The 17,468-nt window shown below is 42.7% G+C and overlaps 1 protein-coding gene across 1 annotated transcript; it reads left to right on the top strand.

The window, feature by feature from the left end:
- The first annotated feature begins 254 nt into the window (after positions 1-254).
- LOC308121927 (uncharacterized protein) lies at positions 255-13,530 on the top strand. The gene is made up of 11 exons (XM_080483460.1): positions 255-590; positions 3,184-3,304; positions 4,469-4,576; positions 4,653-4,689; positions 4,857-6,655; positions 6,741-6,771; positions 7,382-9,150; positions 9,242-9,290; positions 9,380-11,178; positions 11,276-11,312; positions 11,400-13,530. The coding sequence occupies exons 1-11, from the start codon at positions 502-504 to the stop codon at positions 12,926-12,928; spliced, it is 7,368 nt and encodes a 2,455-aa protein (XP_080339586.1). The 5' UTR covers positions 255-501; the 3' UTR covers positions 12,929-13,530.
- Positions 13,531-17,468: the final 3,938 nt, after the last annotated feature.

The raw sequence follows: 17,468 nt of genomic DNA on the forward strand, positions 1-17,468 counted from the left end.
TTACATTTGAACAAGGATACACAGTTTTTTTGCACATTGTTTACCAGGTTTTGACAGTAAACCTTAATTTTATCATTGCTCTTTTATTATTATTGGGCGTAAGAGTAAAATGTAGTTAAACAAAGAGCAGGTTTACGATTGTCCCGGAACACTGCGTGAATCATCTTGACGTCGCGCACAATGTCTATGGTCGCGCGTCTCCGTCCCATCCCCCGAGGTACTACCGCCCCCCCTGCCGGTGATCTGTCGGAACTGCACGTTCCAGTTCCTGGTTGATGATAACACGCTTTCGGACACTCGGCGCAGCTCACAACATGAACTTTTAAAAGCATGGAATTAGACCGTTCTTTGTTCTAGCCAAAGACACATTAAGCGAGTGAAAAAGTGATAGCAGACTCTGCCGGCTGCAGGTTTTTGTCCGAGGCATGACTCTGTAGAAGGAGTTTGCTTCGCTCGTCTGCTAAGCTAAGCTCAGCTAACTAGCTCCGTTGCGGGTCCAAAATGACTGATTGCTGCGCCGCGGCGGGCTGTGACTCCCAGCTGGGGGATAGCAGCCCCCCGCTCTTCAGCTTCCCTTCGGATCCGGACCGGTAAGACTCTATTCCGCCGTGTTGCGGGTTTTGGGTTGGCGAGCCGCCGCGCTGAGAGCACAATGACTGAGTTAGCTCTCCGCCGTTAGCCTGTTAGCCTAGCATCACGCTGGAAAATGGCGCAGACTTGTGCTCCTCTCGGAGGAAAAAAGTCCGTGTTCAACACTTCGCTCGGCCGGCCCGCCTCGGAAGCCACCTTCGGCTGTGCGAGGGCCGATTCACGGGTTTCATTTGACGTTTAAAGTGTTTACTATACCGAGAAAAAAGCCCAGTTTGAAACTTTTTTTTTCTTTCAAAACGGGTTACACGACACCTACCGTCTGCACTGTGGAGGCGGACTAACTAATACACCACCTCCGGTTTAACTTGGCAGATCTCATTTTAGTGATTATAAAATTCACTTCATCGCTTCAAAAAACGTTTATATATTCATGTGATGGTCCCTGATTGAAGCCAGTGCAGCAGCCTCTGTTTCCTGACCTGTTCTAGCTTAATAACAAGAATTTGGGTCATAATAAAGTATTATTCCTGAGGTCCTCAGGAAGAGGTTTACTCAGTGTTCCTAGAGTCAGAAACAAACAAGGTGAAGCAGCTTCTCCTCACCTGTGGAACAAACTTCCTGAACACCTGAAGACTGCTGACACACTTCTTTAAGTCAGGACTTAAAACCTTCTTATTTGCACAGGCTTTCGAATAAACAAGATATTTTACTTACTTTATTAAATTTATCTTAATAAATCTCTGTTTTAATGTATTTCTTTTATTTCTTTGTAAAATATTGTGAATTGCCCGGTGTTTGAAAGGTGCTCTATAAATAAATTTGCTTTGCCATTAAACAGTGTTAATTTGACTGAATCCAATATGTTCAAACATTATAAAGTAAATATGATTTATTTTAGCAGGTAATCTCAATTTAGTACGAGCAGATCAAATTAAGGAAGTGATATTTAATTGTTACATAACTTCATAACAAACAAAAGTTTCTGCTAAAACTACATTTTAAAGTTCAGCAAAACACAACAGGTTTATCTGTGACTATATGTTTGCGTATTATAAACTTTTAACTATTTGTAGTTTATCCTCTATAAACAGTCTTATACAGAAACAAAAAGGTGTAAAGCATTGTGGCCATCTTGGATGAGGACCCGCGGACAGTGTATACTCTGAATATCATCATAGCCAAGTGCTGAAAGAGTCAAGTTGTGGCTTGGGCCCCGTTTGCACAACGCTTCTAGTAAATATATTGTTTTTGTTTAAAAAAAAAAAATTCGCATTCAGACAGTAACGTTTTGAAAACGATGTCTGTTTACATTGAAATTGTAGAATTGCTGAAAACAATGTAGTAAGCATGCCAGGCCACAGATTGCTGATGTTTGTTTTTGTAATGAAACCACACATGCATGTGCGCAGGAAACGTTATGCGATAAACATTCACAATGGTGAGTGACATTCATATGGACAGACTATTTCAGCACGAACGGCCATATTTGTAGCCTTCAAAAGCATCTGTTGTTCCTGTCAAACTGAAACCTGTGAAAATTCTGATTGTTTTAATTGTGAAAAGACTCAAAGCAAATTAAAACATTCAGTAATGATTTTTATCGATTTCGACAGAAGTCCGATAAACGAAAGAAAAATGTCCGAAAAGGTCAAAGTAAATAAAATGGAGCGATGAATTTGGGCAAGAGAAGGAGCACTGTTGATTAGAAGAACAGATCACAAAGCATAATGACAATAATGTCATGATTGTTTTCATTGTAAAATTGGCTAAGACCATAAAAAAATACAAAAGAAAAAAAATAATTTGACGGAATAAAAAGGATTTCATGCTCTTCGTATTGATTAATGGTACGGGTGTTGAATTGAATCGTTTCTACGATGCATTGTGATGCTGACAATTCTGCATCAATGTAGTGACTAAACCGAATTAATTATAACGTAGTAATGCTTCTTGAATTTCCGGCAGTGAAGCAAAGTTTTCATGTTAAAGAAATTGCAAGAGCATTCTGGCCTTCAGGTACACAAGAGAGCACGAGCGATGTCCGCAGTTTGGAGATTCCTTATTATTAATGATAATGACAAAAGTAAGAGAGACAGGAAATTTTGTTCTGCCTCAAAGATCTAGAGGAGGAGGGAGGTCATTTTCTAAAATAAAATAAAAAAAATTAAAATAAAAAGCGAGTTCATAGTTATCTGACTGCATGGGAAAATTAGCCATGAGCAGGTATAAAGAAACTGAGGATGTACAAATAGTTAGGCAGCGTGGAATCGAATCATGGGCAGAATAATGAAATTGTGAGACCAGTGAAGATGCACAACCCTAGTTAATGATACCAGTTTTTGGCAAAAAAATATTGGCTGTTTAAACCAGTATTTTCTCAAAATAAAAAGAGAATATATTTGATATTGATCACATACAAAGATATGAATGTTGTCTTTCGATGGCTGGAGAGAGATTTTTTCTCTGGTAATTTGTACCACAGAGACTAAACATTTACTACTCCAGCTCTGCAGAGTGAATATAGATCACTAAAGAAATCCAAAGTACAACTTGATTGATTATCACTGTTTTTTTCCCCCCCCTGTGTTTTAGCTGCAAGCAATGGCTGAACAACTGTCGTCGCCTCGATCTGGCCTTGGAGCCTCCGGAACAGTTGCATCAGCTCTACAGGCTCTGTGCAAAGCACTTCGACCCCTCCCTGATCTCTCACCAGGTAAAAAAAAAAACGACCTATAAACAAAATTAATGCATGGTGAATTTCTAACCCTGGGAATTCCACGCCCTGCAAGCTAGCCTGCTGGACCTGAACAGTGTTTGCTGAGTGTCTTTTAGTACTTGTATGGAAACATCTGTGCAGCTCAACATCAGGAAAATAGTGCAGTCTGTGGTGACGTTTTTAAGATTAAACTTCTTTTTCCACTTTTTGGCCAAAGCTAACTATGAAACTATCCCACCTTGGTGAAATCCTGACCTCAATGAGCTGACATGAGAAAGATAGTTCCTATAATTTTTAAGCATCTGTCACAATTATATGAGATGTTATTTTTCACACGCAGTATAGAAACAATCCATCCCGAGCTATTAAGTCTGTTCGAAGTTTCCTATTATTCACATTCAAAATAAAGATGGCTACCACATTCGATACTTTTATAGGTATCGGCTGAATTCCGTTGTTACTACCAAGTACCGATTCACGTAAAATGAAACGGTACCATGTTTCAATACTGAAATATGCATCCTTGTGACTGTGAGGGAGTGGAAGGATAGGTGATTTTCTGAGTTGGGCTTGAACACATAATGGCACGCACATGAGCGTAATGACGTCCGTAGCTCCATCTTCAGAAAATGGAGGCTATGGAGCAAGCATGGCAGATAGAAAGCACTTGAAAGGACAGCTCCACTTTAGAAAATGCAATGCAGATTACACTGGCTGCATAATTTGTGACGCGAAGTGCAAGGCCAGCGGTGGGGATACTTCTAATCTGAGGAAGCTCCTGTTAAAGCACAAGATTTTTCTTAAGGCTGAAGAGCGCACAACTTTCAACGCCCCAGATCTACCCTCGCAGATCTATATATATGTGGGTTTTAATTTGTACATTATTAAGAAAAAACACTGTGTAGTTGTAGCTAAGGGTTTTCATGTTGAAGAAATTTGTGAAACTTCTGCAATGTTACAATACTGATTGTTGGATGTTGTTTTGATATATTTGTTAAAGTTTATACATTGAGAAATAAATATGTTAAATAAATTAAAATATTTTATTATTACACAAATTAACATTTATTCCCAGATCCTGGGTAGTGGTACCATACCAGTTCAAATGTGAAAGGTACCTATCCCTGTATGTATCTGATCTACTTCTGGTTTGTTTTTCAGAGCACCTCCAGCTGTGTCTTACAGGAAGATGCTGTTCCAACAATATTCGACTTTTCAACGCCTGTGAATAATCAATCCAACTACAACAGGAAGCGAACTCGAGACCCTGTAAGTTTTGATATTAACTTGTAATTTGTATTTTTAATGCTGTCAGTGCACATTTATCATTTTCTCCGTCTCCTAGTCTGAAGAGGAAGCTACGGCTGTGAAGAAAACAAAAGGTATTGTAAGAGACTTGATTCATCAATGAAAATAGCATTTTATGTCGTCTACATGATGTCAAAGTCATGCTTAAATTTATTAGCTCCTTTTGTAAAAAATGTTATTCACTGGACAAAGTGGCAATTTCTAAAGTTATGTGAATTAGTATGTCTTCTTGTAACCTCAGAAAATGAATCAAGAGACTTGAAAGAAGAGACAAAAGAAGCATCTGGGGAGAACACTGCAACAGTTGATCTGCAAAAAGACACTGAGACCCAAGAGGATGGAGCCAGCTCGAAAGCAAAAGAGACTCTGAAGGTCTATTTTAAGGAAATCCTGGCACTAACTGGATTCAGCATCAATGGCGCAAATATCAACACAGATGAGCCAATCGGAGGCGCAAGGGGCCAGCAGGCCCTCAATCGCATCTGTGTGGAAAAAATCGACAAGAAAGAAATCCTACAGTTCAGTGAAGACCTCATGCGGGAGGAGATCCAGAACAGCCTCCGACTGGCACGATTCTTCTCCATCCTGCTCCAGGATGCCACGAGCATCGAGGGGAAGGAGCAAATCCCAGTGTTCATCAGGTCTGTCACAGTGGCAGGGTTCCCACAAAAGCACCTCGTTGGATTCTTGCCGTGCGAACTGGATGCTGAAAATCTGTTTTACATGCTCATCTCCGAGCTGCGAAGCAAGTGGGGGCTGAGGATGGAGCATTGCAGAGGACTCACTTATGTGGTTACAGGCAGCATGTGTCAGAAAATGCGAGATCTCACCTGCAGGATTCTGCAGGAGTTTCCACAAGTAGTTCTGTCACCAAGTGACCCGTATGCCTTCAACATATGGATTATTCGCTGCATGCCTGTGCCCTCCATCCAGAAGGTTGCTGATACTGTGGAGGAGGTGGCCTCATTACTCAGGAGAACTCCAGAGCTGTCCCAACGACTGGAAGGAAAGATTCAGATAACATACGGGCATTTAAAAGGCGAAGTGGATAGAATCAAAGCAGCCATTTCTGGGAATTGGGAATATAGCACTGATGCGTTCCAGACCATGCTTGAAATTCTGGAGCCATTCTTGAACTGTATCAACGAGATGATTTCGAAGGTTGATGAAGATACTGCTGAACAAATAGCAAAGCTCAAGCCAGTTTTGAAGAACTTCAACTTCATCATGACACTTGTGGCTCTAAAGAACACCCTGTGTTGTGTGAGCATACTTAACTCTAGTCTCAGGGGAATAATCAGCATCAGCAGTACTTTGCAGTACACAATTTCCAATGCCTTAAAGCTGGTAAGCAAATACCAACAGGAGCTCGCAATATTCCACAGAAAATGGTTTTCGGACGCAGTCGGCCGAGCCAAGAAGCTGGGAGTGGAGGTCAACAAACCAGAGATGGCACAAGAAGAAACAACTGAGACCCCACTTGAGGATTTCTACAGAGAAACACTCAGCCGGCCCATCCTGCAGTATCTTGTTGCAGAGGTAAAGAGAGTGTTCAGCATAGAAATGGTTAGGATTCTCCGATGGCTCTCGTTGGTGCCATCTTATATGGCTGACCACAATTTCAGCATTCGTAGGGATAAGGTGGCAGATGCCAACCTTAACAACCTTGCACGGCCTGACACGTTCTATGAAGAGCTCGGCTGCTGGGAAGTGAAGTGGAGGCATGCAAGCAAGCGCAGGATTCTGCCAACCACAGTGTTTGCTACTCTCAAGATTCCAGATATTGGGTTTTACCCAAACGTGCAAAGCTTGCTGAGGGTGTTGGGCACTGTTCCCTGCGTAAATGCAGAGGCAGATGTGTACGGTCAATACCACATGGTACTGGAAAGGTGCCACTCCTACCTGAGAGCCACATCAGAGGACCAAAGACAGTGCAGTATGGCGTATATCTATGTCAACCAAGATGTGCATTTCAGCGTGGAACAAATGGTCGAGTCGTATGTCCAGAAGCATCCAGACATCCTACACTTGTTGCAAACGGTGAGTAGAATTTTTTAAACTAACTACATTATTTCTTAGTTGATTGCAGTGAAATAATATCAGATTGTATATGTTTGTCTTGTAGGATGATGACACAGGAGACAAACCTTTGCAAGGTAAGAGGATTTTGAAGTGAAGTGGGATATTTCTATTAGGTACACTGCTGTTTTACTATATTGATATCAAAGGAATCACCTGGTATTCTCACATATCCATTGTCCCTTAAATTGTCTTTTAAAAAATATAGAGCTTCTTCAGACCCTATTTCATAGCGCAACATGTGAGATCTTGACTGGTACAGATATTATGGCATGTTGATTAGCCGCAGGACCTGTCAATCGTGGCTATAGCGTTCCTTTGTCATCCTGGTGATGACAACACACAGCACAATCAAAATCTCACGTTTTGGGGTCCACGCTCTTGTGGTTGATTCTGGTTTGAAGGAAGAACCCACACAAAAAAACTCATGACACTTTCAAATTCCAGATTTTCAGACACGTTTCAACTGAGGTGTAACACCAATATATGTATTTTAACAAGGAAAAATGTGATTTCCGGGTGATGACTCCTTTAAAACCTGCTGGATACACAGAAATGTGCCACACCCACTCAATAATAATGACGTCAAAAATACATTAAAAAGATGACTTTTTCATGAGTTCACACAAATTCCCATTTTTCATGTAAAACTGATCTCACCAAACACCACTCTACCTTTGATTTCAGTGGCAGCCCATGGAAACCATCCTGAAAAGGACACAGAGGAGGAATTGCACCTCATAAACCTGGAGATGGATGCCGAGAGGCTTGTAGAGATGAAGTGTGCAGAGACTGATAGAGAATCCCTTAAATCTGCTTTGCAGGCTACAGTCACAGCAGCATACAGCAGTCACAGCAGGTCACAGAGCGACACTTGTCCTGCACAGGATGGAGAAGTTGAGTATGTGACCAAGTCTGAAATGAAAGAAGTTCTTACTGTGTGTGAGAATGCTGTCAGGGAGGGAATAATCATGGAAGTGGGCACTTCCTTCTTTTCGTTGTTCATTGACCGTGTAGTGAAGCTGGGAGAGAAGGACTATCTCCCGCTTTTTCTCAGGTTTGTGGACAGTTTCGATGTCATGCGATTGGAGCTTATGGGATTCCTCGAGGCAGATCTTGACTGTGATTACATGGTACAACGTCTGATGGAGATTCTTACAGTGGAGTGGCGTCTTGATCTGAACAACTGCCGAGGTCAAGCATACCTTGGTTCTGGAGACGTTTCTTACAAGCTGAAAGCGTTTGCCTGCAAAGTCCAGGAGAAGCATCCTCTTGCGATAAGCACACACTGTTCCTCCTACTCTTTCAACACCTGGTGGTCAAAATCAATTCCAGTCCCTGCTGTTAAAAGAGCCCTGGATACCTTTGAAGAGGTGTTAATTTTTTTTGGCAGCAGTTCCGCTTTAGAGAAACAGCTTGACCATGTGATTGACTTTGGTCTTCGAGAGAGCTACGAAAAGGTCCAGGAGTTGCAAGGAAAGTTTTGTACCCTCTGGCAAGAGAAGCATGATTCCTATGAAGTGTTTGTGCAGATGCTAGAGCCTTTGGTCGAATGTCTTGAGAAAGTCAAAAGCAACCCACAGAGATGGCACGCCAATGTGTCTGACCAAGCAGGAGCCCTCCTCCGCGGGGTGATGGAATTCGACTTCATCATTGCTATGGTGGTCTTGAAGAATGCCTCCTCTTTCACCAGGGAGCTTAGTGCTGGTATACAGAAAGACCAGTTCACTGCTGCCTCCCAACTTTGCCAGATCAGCGGCATTGTGGCAACTCTGAACAGAGTGAAAACAAATATGAAGGTGTTTCATCAGAATTGGTTTGATGAGGCCAGTGCGATGGCACAGAGTTTACGAGTACAGATTGAAGTGCCTGAAAACTCTTTGCCGAGAGACAGCATGGTAAAACCTGTTGGTTTTTACAAAGATAACCTAAGTGTACCCCTCGTAGACAACCTTATCAATGCTGTGAAAGATCATTTTTCAGAAGACCACAAAGAAGCACTCAACTTTCTCTCTCTGGTCCCATGCTCAGTCACTGTGAGTTACATGTTTGAGAGCCTGAAGTCGAAGCCTCCCCTTTACAGCAGTGATCTACCTGATGCCGACAACTTCTTTACAGAGCTGTGCTGTTGGAGAGTAACGTGGAAGACCAAAGTAGCATCTGTGACTATCCCCAGCTCCATATTTCACACGTTGCGCCTGCCACTCATGCAGTATTTTGGGAACATCAATACACTGCTGAGGATTATGTCCGTGCTACCCAGCACAGTGCTGGAGGACTGTGGCGTTGTCATGCGCCACAAGAAGTTTCAAGACTACCTGAAAAACACAAATCCCAAAGACAGGTCCCCATGCCTGGCTATGCTGCAAGTGGGCACGGACTTCAACAGAGACCTGGACCGCATGGTGACCCAGTGCTTGAAGGTCACCCCACAAGCCTTGGAAGGCATCTGCTTGGTATGAACTTGTGTTATATGTGCTTAGCTTGTTATTTTTTTGTTTATATGTTATTGCCAGACTAACTCTATATTTCTTGGTATTCTTGTAGGACAAGGAAGCCAAGAGTTTAATCAGGAACACAGAAAATAACATGGAAGGTATGGTCGATGCAAACCTTTTTTATTTGAACATTACTTTTTGAATTCTGGTATAACTAATGTGATTTGTTTCTCCCTGGTGTTTTTAGTTGATTCTGTCAAGGATGAAGCAGAAGAGCCCATTATTCAGCAATATCCTGCTAAAATTGAGGATCAAGAAATGAAACCAGCAGATGAAAATGGGCACACAGGAGATAACTTTCAAAGCCTGGCTACGGTCTTTAGACTAGCTGCACTATTGGGAAAAAAGAATTCCACTCTTGGTGACCTCCCAGAAGAAAAAAGGGAATATTTGCTCCAGGAGCTCAGCATGTGCCATTGGGTTGAAAATGACAACAAAAGTACACTCTGCATAAGTGATGACGAAATAGTGAACCTCCTCATAGATAGCATCAGAGATGTTATACTGAAAGAAATCCAGGATTCTCCATTCTTCTCACTGATTACAGACAAACCTGTAAAAATCGCAGACAAGACCTACCTACCTGTTTTTGTCAGGTATGTTGGAGAATCTGCTCCAAAGGTGGAGCTCATGGGTTTCTTGCCATTCGATGAAAACTGTCATGTTGACACACAAGCAAGCAAACTTGCAAAGATTCTTACTGACAAATGGGGCTTGCCAATGTCTCAGTGTCGAGGGCAGGCGTTCATGCACTTGGGCTCAAGTTATCAAAGCCTGAAGAAAATGTCTCTAGATTTGCTAAAGAATTTTCCCCTCTGCGTTGTGACACCCAGTGAGTCATGTGGCCTTGCCCATTGGTTGGCAGGAAGTGTGCCTTGTCCTTCAGTAGCAAAAATGCTGGATATCACTGAAGACCTGCTGCTGTTTTTTAATGAATATCCTCGTCTGGAGGGACAGTTGGCACAGGCGGTCGATGGACTTCTGAACATGCCAAGAGAGGCTCTTGAAGAAATTCCAGAAACGTGTTGCTCGAGGTGGAAAAAGAGAGAAGACTTCTTCGATATTCTTGCTGACACTTTAGAGGGCATTCTCAGCTGTCTTGATGCTGTTAGTTCTTTGGCCACAGGTGCAAAGTCAATGCACGCTCAAGTTCTCTCCACGGCTCTGAGAAATATGGATTTCATTGTCACCCTTGTGATTTTGAAGAATGCTTGTGCTCCCCTCCGTAACTGTAGCACCGTCTTCCGCTGTGGAAACCCTGCTGACATTCTCTGTGAAGTGGAAAAAATTCCCTCCATCATCGAAGCCCTCAAGAAAATGTTAGAAAACGTTAGCATTGTGCACTCCACCTGGTTTGAGCAGGCATTTCAGCTAGCAACAAAGGTCGCACCTGAACAAGTGTGCTTCTCAGAGGAAGCCAACAGCTATGAATCTCCTGAGATCTATTACCGAGAAAATCTCAGTGTTCCTCTCCTTCAAAGTCTCATTGATGAGATGAAGTACAGTTTCTCGGACAACCACTTGAAAGCCCTGTCAGTGCTGTCGTTGTTGCCGTCTTGCAACCCGCAGCCCATACTGTTAGAGTCCACAGACAAGCCCTTTAGTCTCTTCCTTACGGATCTTCCTGAGCCTGAGGCAGTGGAGCAGGAAATCAACACATGGGCTGCTGTCTGGAGGGAGAAATACCAGGATGTTGCTCCACCAGCATCCATTGCTGAAGCACTAGTTCATCCTGAGTCAAAGAGCCACCCAACCATTACCTTACTACTCCGGCTAGTAGCCGTCCTCCCCAGTGTCAGTATGGAGTGTGACCTCATGAAGACCACCCTGAATTCAATGAGGGACTTGTTCAACAACACAGTGTGCAAAGGTGACAGAATCGCTCATGTGATGCTCCGCTCCCACTGCAACACACTACTAAGGCTGCCAGAGGTCATTGAGAAGTGTTCCGAAGGTGATCCAGAGAGTGGCCCATTTTTGTTCCAGGTAAATTTCATCTGTCGTTGAGATAGAAAATGATTATTAAAAAAAAAAACGTAAATTCACAATATGTTCATAATCACATTTTAAATGTATCTTTTAGGTGATGGGAACACTTGAAACACTAAAGCTGGACAGTGGTAAGTATCCATGGCAATTTCAAAACCTATTACTCTAGGATGCTTGGAGGAGAATTCAATGTGAATTAAATTTTTTTCTGAAATCAGGAGTCAAAGAAGTACCAACTGAAGCAGAACTGCACAGCTCAAGTGTTGCTGAGAAAGCCACTGATGGAGAGGAGACATCAGCTGATAACCAAGCGATAGTGGAGGTCATCCCGGGACCAAGAACGACAATGTCCTTCTATGATCCGCAAGTCCGTGAGCAGATGCTCAAGGAATTGTGGGACTCTCAGTTCTTCACTTTTCTAACGGAAAAAGAAGTTAAAATCGACGGTGAGCTCTATATTCCATTGTGCATCAGATATCTAAACAAAGAGGATGTCCAATGTGAGGAAACATTGGCTTTCATCCCATTTAGTGATGATCCAGTTGGCCTTACAGAGGCTATAGAAACGGCTCTGTCTGAGAAGTGGGGGCTCAACATGGAGTATTGCAGAGGGCAGGCCTTGCTGAGTGTGGGCGTAGTAGGGGCTCAGATGAGGGCAGTAAGTTCAGCTATATCTGCAAAGTACCCACAGGCTTTTAGAACTGTCAGCTCTTCTTTGTCTTTAAATGTTTGGCTGGCTAAATCCTTCCCGGTTGAGGAGGCCGCTAACACAGCAGTCCTCATAAATCAAATTTTACACTGGCTCACAGACGACGTCGAGCGCCAGAACAAACTGGAAGACATGATCATTCACGTATTCCAGGACAATGAAGCGAAGGGCAGCGAGTTAAGAGACAAGCTCATCAAAAACTGGGACAAGAGTCATGATATGCACGAAGTGATGGTAGACATTTTGGAGGCGGTCATGCTATGTTTGAATGAGCTGAAAGGTGAGGGAAGCGCTTCAGTTCAGCAGAAAGCGTCGCAGTTCTTTGATGCCATAAGAACTTTGGAGTTTGTTCTGACGACGGTGGTGCAGAAGAACGTTTTGAGTATAACTAAAAAGCTGAGCCAGTCTCTTCAGGGCAAACCGTTAGACATGCTGCTTGCTGTGCACTTCTTGCCTTATCTGAAAACATCCCTCAGTACACTCAAGAGTGATATCGACACCCATCACAAGGTCTGGTTTGAGGAAGCGGTCGCCCTGGCATCTAAACTCCATGTCACCATGTTGCATTCGGTACTTCTTGAGCCCCTGAGTGAGTTTTACAAAGAGTCAGTGAGCCTGAAGGTCGTTGAGCACTCGATAGCAGAAATTGATGAGCTCTTCACGGAGAAGGTCTTGGACACCATGAGGTGTCTGGAGATTGTGCCTTACGCAATGTCCAAAGTAGAAACCAGCGTTCTTGGTGGTCTTGTGTTCCGCCTGTACAAGGAGGACCTACCGGATCAGGTGTCGCTCCACTCTGAGATGAAGTCGTGGAAGGAGAAGTGGTTGGACCCCCTAGCAGGCTACCTTCCAGCTACTATACTCGATACACTCAAGACATCACAAATAAGAAGTTTCAGCAACGTTGAAACTCTCCTGAGACTTCAAGTCATCTTGCCATTTTCAAGAAGGGAGAGCAACTTTAGGGAGGGAAAAAGGAGCTTACGTGAATTTGTTCTACAGAAGAAGAGATCCCTCACCGAGCTTCATCCTCTGTAAGACTTGCAGGTCTTCCACTACACTAGTAGATTTGATTCAGTGTGGTGTTGCAATCATACTCAAGAATAATGAGAGTGAAGTTGGCACGTTGATAATTCTCTGTACATTATTGATCTAAATTGTTTGAGATTTCCTTTGGTTGTTATCCTGCAGAGCCCTATCTTATGCTTTGTTTTTGTTTGTTTTTTTAATTCTGTAGTTTGTACAGTTTTATTGCCCAATGGGACCAATGTCTTGGCAAAAAAAAAAAGTAAATAGCAATGCTCCAATGACGGTTATCAATGCTTGTGTGCCTTGATGCAAAATTAATAATTCACCATTTGACAATGTCCCATGGGCGTTTGACACAACTCTATTTTTGTCTATCCGAAATGACCAGACTTCTGTACATCACTGTCATCAGTCCATTCTAATTATTGAATTGCACCCTTTGTCTTTTCCTGGGCACAAATAGAAAAGGTTAGTTCCATCATGTCTTCTGATGATTTTTCCCATGTTTCCTCTGTGCAGGAATGACTTTGCTGTAAACGTATCTTTGAAAGAATGTTTCCTCAATAGGAAAACCTTCATATATATTTGTCAAAAAAGTAATAAAATATTTCAAAAAGAAGTTTGTACAGTTTTATTTCTTATGTGTAGCAGGCAGCGCTTCACTACATTGTCATACTTGTAGGTTAACACAAGATGGTGCCGGCGGTCTGCAATTGGCTTGTAAGGGGCAATGACTAAACAGAACTAGAACCAGAGGCAAGGGGGCATAGTTTCTAGAACAATTTCTAGTTGCATGAATTTGATTTAGTGCAGTGAGAATTTGTAGGTGCACAGAATCTTTTTATTAAATCATTTTATTAATCCCATCAGAGGAATTACTTTTTCCACATTTACACATCCGGTTTCTAGGATGCGGTGGGCAGCTACATCAATGTGCTGATGGGGGGGTCAAAGGTCATACACAGGGACCCACAGTGGTGACCTGACCAAAGTGAGATTTGAACCTACAAATTTCTGATTCTGGGTCACTTCTTTAGCTGCTAGTTCACCACTGCTCACTACTTTTCTTAAGTGATAAAGGGTTTTTTTCATATAAAATTAATTAATCTCAAAGTTAAGTTCTTCAGAAATAGTTGTGATTTCAAAGTCTGGGTAGTCGGTGTAAAGGATCGGAGGATGGTTATTACACTCCTATAACCTTCAAATGTTTCTACCAAGTAAATGTTTAGTTTCACAAAGAAAAGGATGTGTCCTCTGGAGAAATGAGAGCCAGACTTGTTCAACTGGTATTTGCCACCAAAGCAAATCATTGCTTTTGGGCTCCATTGTTACCATTGTATTTTGGTTAATATATAATTTGTATGAACAAATGTATTCTGTTGAACATTGTCCATCTTCCATGTCAATTATTTGCTACTAATTCCACATAGGCATGAAAGACTCCACAAGAGGTTTTTCAGTAACACTGCTACTGTAATGTAGGAACTGAATCATAGTATGTGGGGTCAGCATAGAAAGAAAATAGTAAAAAAAAAACAGCTGCAGGCCAACTACTCAGTTTTTATTTGGAGACCAATGAGAGAGCAATGTCAACATTAGATTCTGGGGTGAATCAAGCCTCCCAAAAAGGCAAAGTACTGTAAATGTTCTTACTGCAAGGTACACTTGATGTGATAATGAATTTCTTGTATTCAAGCAGGCCTTCCTGTAAGTGGTTAAACTATGTTGCATTGCTGACCCGGTCCATAGAGTCCATTGTTTAGCTTCTGCGACAGCTGACCCATGAATGCTTTTCCAAACTGATCACCTGCTGACCCCCATTTACTGCAGGTAGTACACTGATTAACAGGAAGTGACTCATCGTACCCTGCTTGAAATCTAACGGATTATAACCAGGCATTGAATGTTATATTGATACCAATCATTGCAATTTTGTCATTTGATATCAAATTATTTTCATTAACAATCTCATCCCAGCACAAATGTTCCAAACGCTACACAACTGATCCTTCGCACTGTTGACATGAAGTTCCATTATCTTTCGACACTGATAAAAGATGCACCCCTGAGTGCACTTTTGAAAGAGACATGGACTCTTCCTGTGAGCTGTAACAGCAGATGCCTCTGTGACACAAAGCCCTGATTGTCGGTGCTCAGCTTTGTGTGAAAGGAGCATCTCCGCGTCCCCTCTCAGCTGCTGAGCAAACGGATCTGCCTCCGCTGTGGGCTGCCGGCCACGGAGCTCGCAGGCCTCACACCGTACACCTCCAATAGAAACCCCCATATCTGCTGCTTTTATTTAGACTCTGGACGTACAAGTGGTCCATGTTACGGTATAAGTCTCAGAAGAGTCTGAGCATGAAGAACACATCCTCCATCTTTAAGCAAAAGAGGGTTTTGCCATAATTGACCCGCGCTCTAGGTTTCCTGCTGGAAGTCAAGGTTCTGCACTGATGTAAGACCCGTGGCACTCTGTAATCATGTCCATACACAGTCAGGATTTAACTACACTCTGGAGGGGAAGACAGAAGGCTTAAGTGGATTTTATTTCAAGGTTCCCTTTCAGGGAAAATTGGCAGCCCAGACCCAGAATTCAGATCCTCCTCTTACTGCGAGCAGGGAACTTTTGGTTTGAATTATTCAGATGTCAGCTTGTTGATTGTACTCTTAAGGAACACTTCATTTCTCCTTGTCATTGTAAAACTATAGGATTCGAAAGGGTAAGTAATATGTAAAAGACCATGCTTGCGTTGTCTTCAGTTGGGAGGTGAATAAAACAATGTTTTATGATTGCTCGAATGCTTCTTGTCAGAACAGTGCCCAGCTTGCCTTCTGGACTTGTGCACTAGCGTCCTTTACTCTGCACGTGGCCCTGGAGCATTCTCACAGGCCTTTGTAATCCTTAAAGAAGCTCACTTTAATCATTTCTAAGGATGCGCTGGTGCTCTCACGCCTCCGCCAACCACAATCTACAGAGCTGTATTCATAGGAACCAGATGTATCGGCACAATTTATCTATTGTGCTGTTTGGAGGCCCCCAGGCTGGTGCAAGTCTCCCTCATTCTTCTATCACTGCCTGACTGTTATATTTACCAGCACGAGCTGTTTTGTAAATGAATGCGGCATCCCAGACTGATGAGGTCAGCACATCCTCCCCTGCAGTTCACCTCAACCCCGTCCTGCCCTCGACACCTTTTCCCTCCTCTTCAGCGACACCTCTTCGCTGACATCACAACGCTGAGATGAAGGGCCTGTGTGAAACTGCTCTGCCGCCCCCCCAACACTTGGAAGAAGCTTCTCTTTCTAAACGAGCCAAAAACTGAATCCATAGGTGCATGCACAGATCGAGCACTGTCACGGGAAAGAAATTGTGCAGCTGCTGAACAGACAGCAAGTAAAGAAACAAATCCTGGGATGTTTTAGTGGCTTATAGACATGTCCTCAAATTCTCAACTAATTCTGATAAAATGTGCTTGGATGGCAACAGGCAGACAAACTTTCCTATTGGTCCTTGTTCCACATGCAAACTCTGCAAATTCTGTTGGTCAAAGGCGTGTTTCCAAATTTCCGGTAGATGTGTATCAGTGAATGATGTCGATGTGCAGGGTGGACCAGACAGCGTAGGCCATGATTTGTTCTAACCGCCTGTGAAGCTAATCAAACTGTGTAGACAGTAGGAGTTGACAAACTCCTACCTGGGAGGCATCATGTTGATATGATTTCAACATGTCTGAGATCCGAGCCACCATTTTGAAATAAATGCTCCAACCTCACAAGCAGGTTATTTTCAAATGGACCTGACTAAACTGTGATTACCAGATTTTTTTCATGAAAAATAGACCTTTTTTTCTTTTTAAACAACTCAACACACATTCCTATCACCGGACTCATAATAATGATAGTGGAGATTGAAATTACACACTGATCTTTATCACAAATTTACAACAGTGTAACGGTTTCAGGTTAATTTAAAAATAATAATTTTTATAATAATTTAAAAACAAAATAATTTTCCCTTTTAAAAAAGCGTTTATTTATACTTCAGATTTATGAAGCGCTGGTGATTTTAGAGGGACAACAACTAGAATAAACAGTTATATTACTGGAATCCACGCTTCTCTTGGCCTCTTCTCAAGCCGGAGTATCCTCATGGTGTGTTTGTGGGGTTTGGTGCTGGTAAACTCTCCCGGTCAGGTCATCGTGCCCGTGAACACACTCATCCAGAGCCGAGCGTGAGTCTGGGCACTGGAGGCGACGGACCACATGATGTGTTCAAAAGTGCCACCCATCTGTCACTTGAAAGGGTTCCATCATCAAAGCGCAATAGGGACGGAGGTTATAAACAAATGGCGCACAAAAAGACGCAGGTCCAGTCCCGTGAGATTGGACGGAGCTTGTTTATTTTTTTGGAGGAGATCCCCCGCTGTGAGCAGAGGAGGGGGGTGATGGGATTTTCACCTGGCCGATGGTGAAGCTGTCCCTGTCCTTCTGCAGGGACCCTTCCTGACCTCTTCTCCACCTTTGGAGAAAGCTGCTGATAACACATCAT

Source organism: Lipophrys pholis, assembly GCF_963383615.2.
Source record: "Lipophrys pholis genome assembly, chromosome: 16".
NCBI lineage: Eukaryota > Metazoa > Chordata > Actinopteri > Blenniiformes > Blenniidae > Lipophrys > Lipophrys pholis.

What these genes read in the sequence shown, in the direction of transcription:
- LOC308121927 (XM_080483460.1), top strand. Translation starts at nt 502, where the DNA reads ATGACTGATTGCTGCGCCGCGGCGGGCTGTGACTCCCAGCTGGGGGAT. An exon ending in TTCCCTTCGGATCCGGACCG is followed by an intron (nt 591 to 3,183) that starts GTAAGACTCTAT and finishes CCTGTGTTTTAG; the next exon opens with CTGCAAGCAATGGCTGAACA. An exon ending in CACAGAAAATAACATGGAAG is followed by an intron (nt 9,291 to 9,379) that starts GTATGGTCGATG and finishes TGGTGTTTTTAG; the next exon opens with TTGATTCTGTCAAGGATGAA.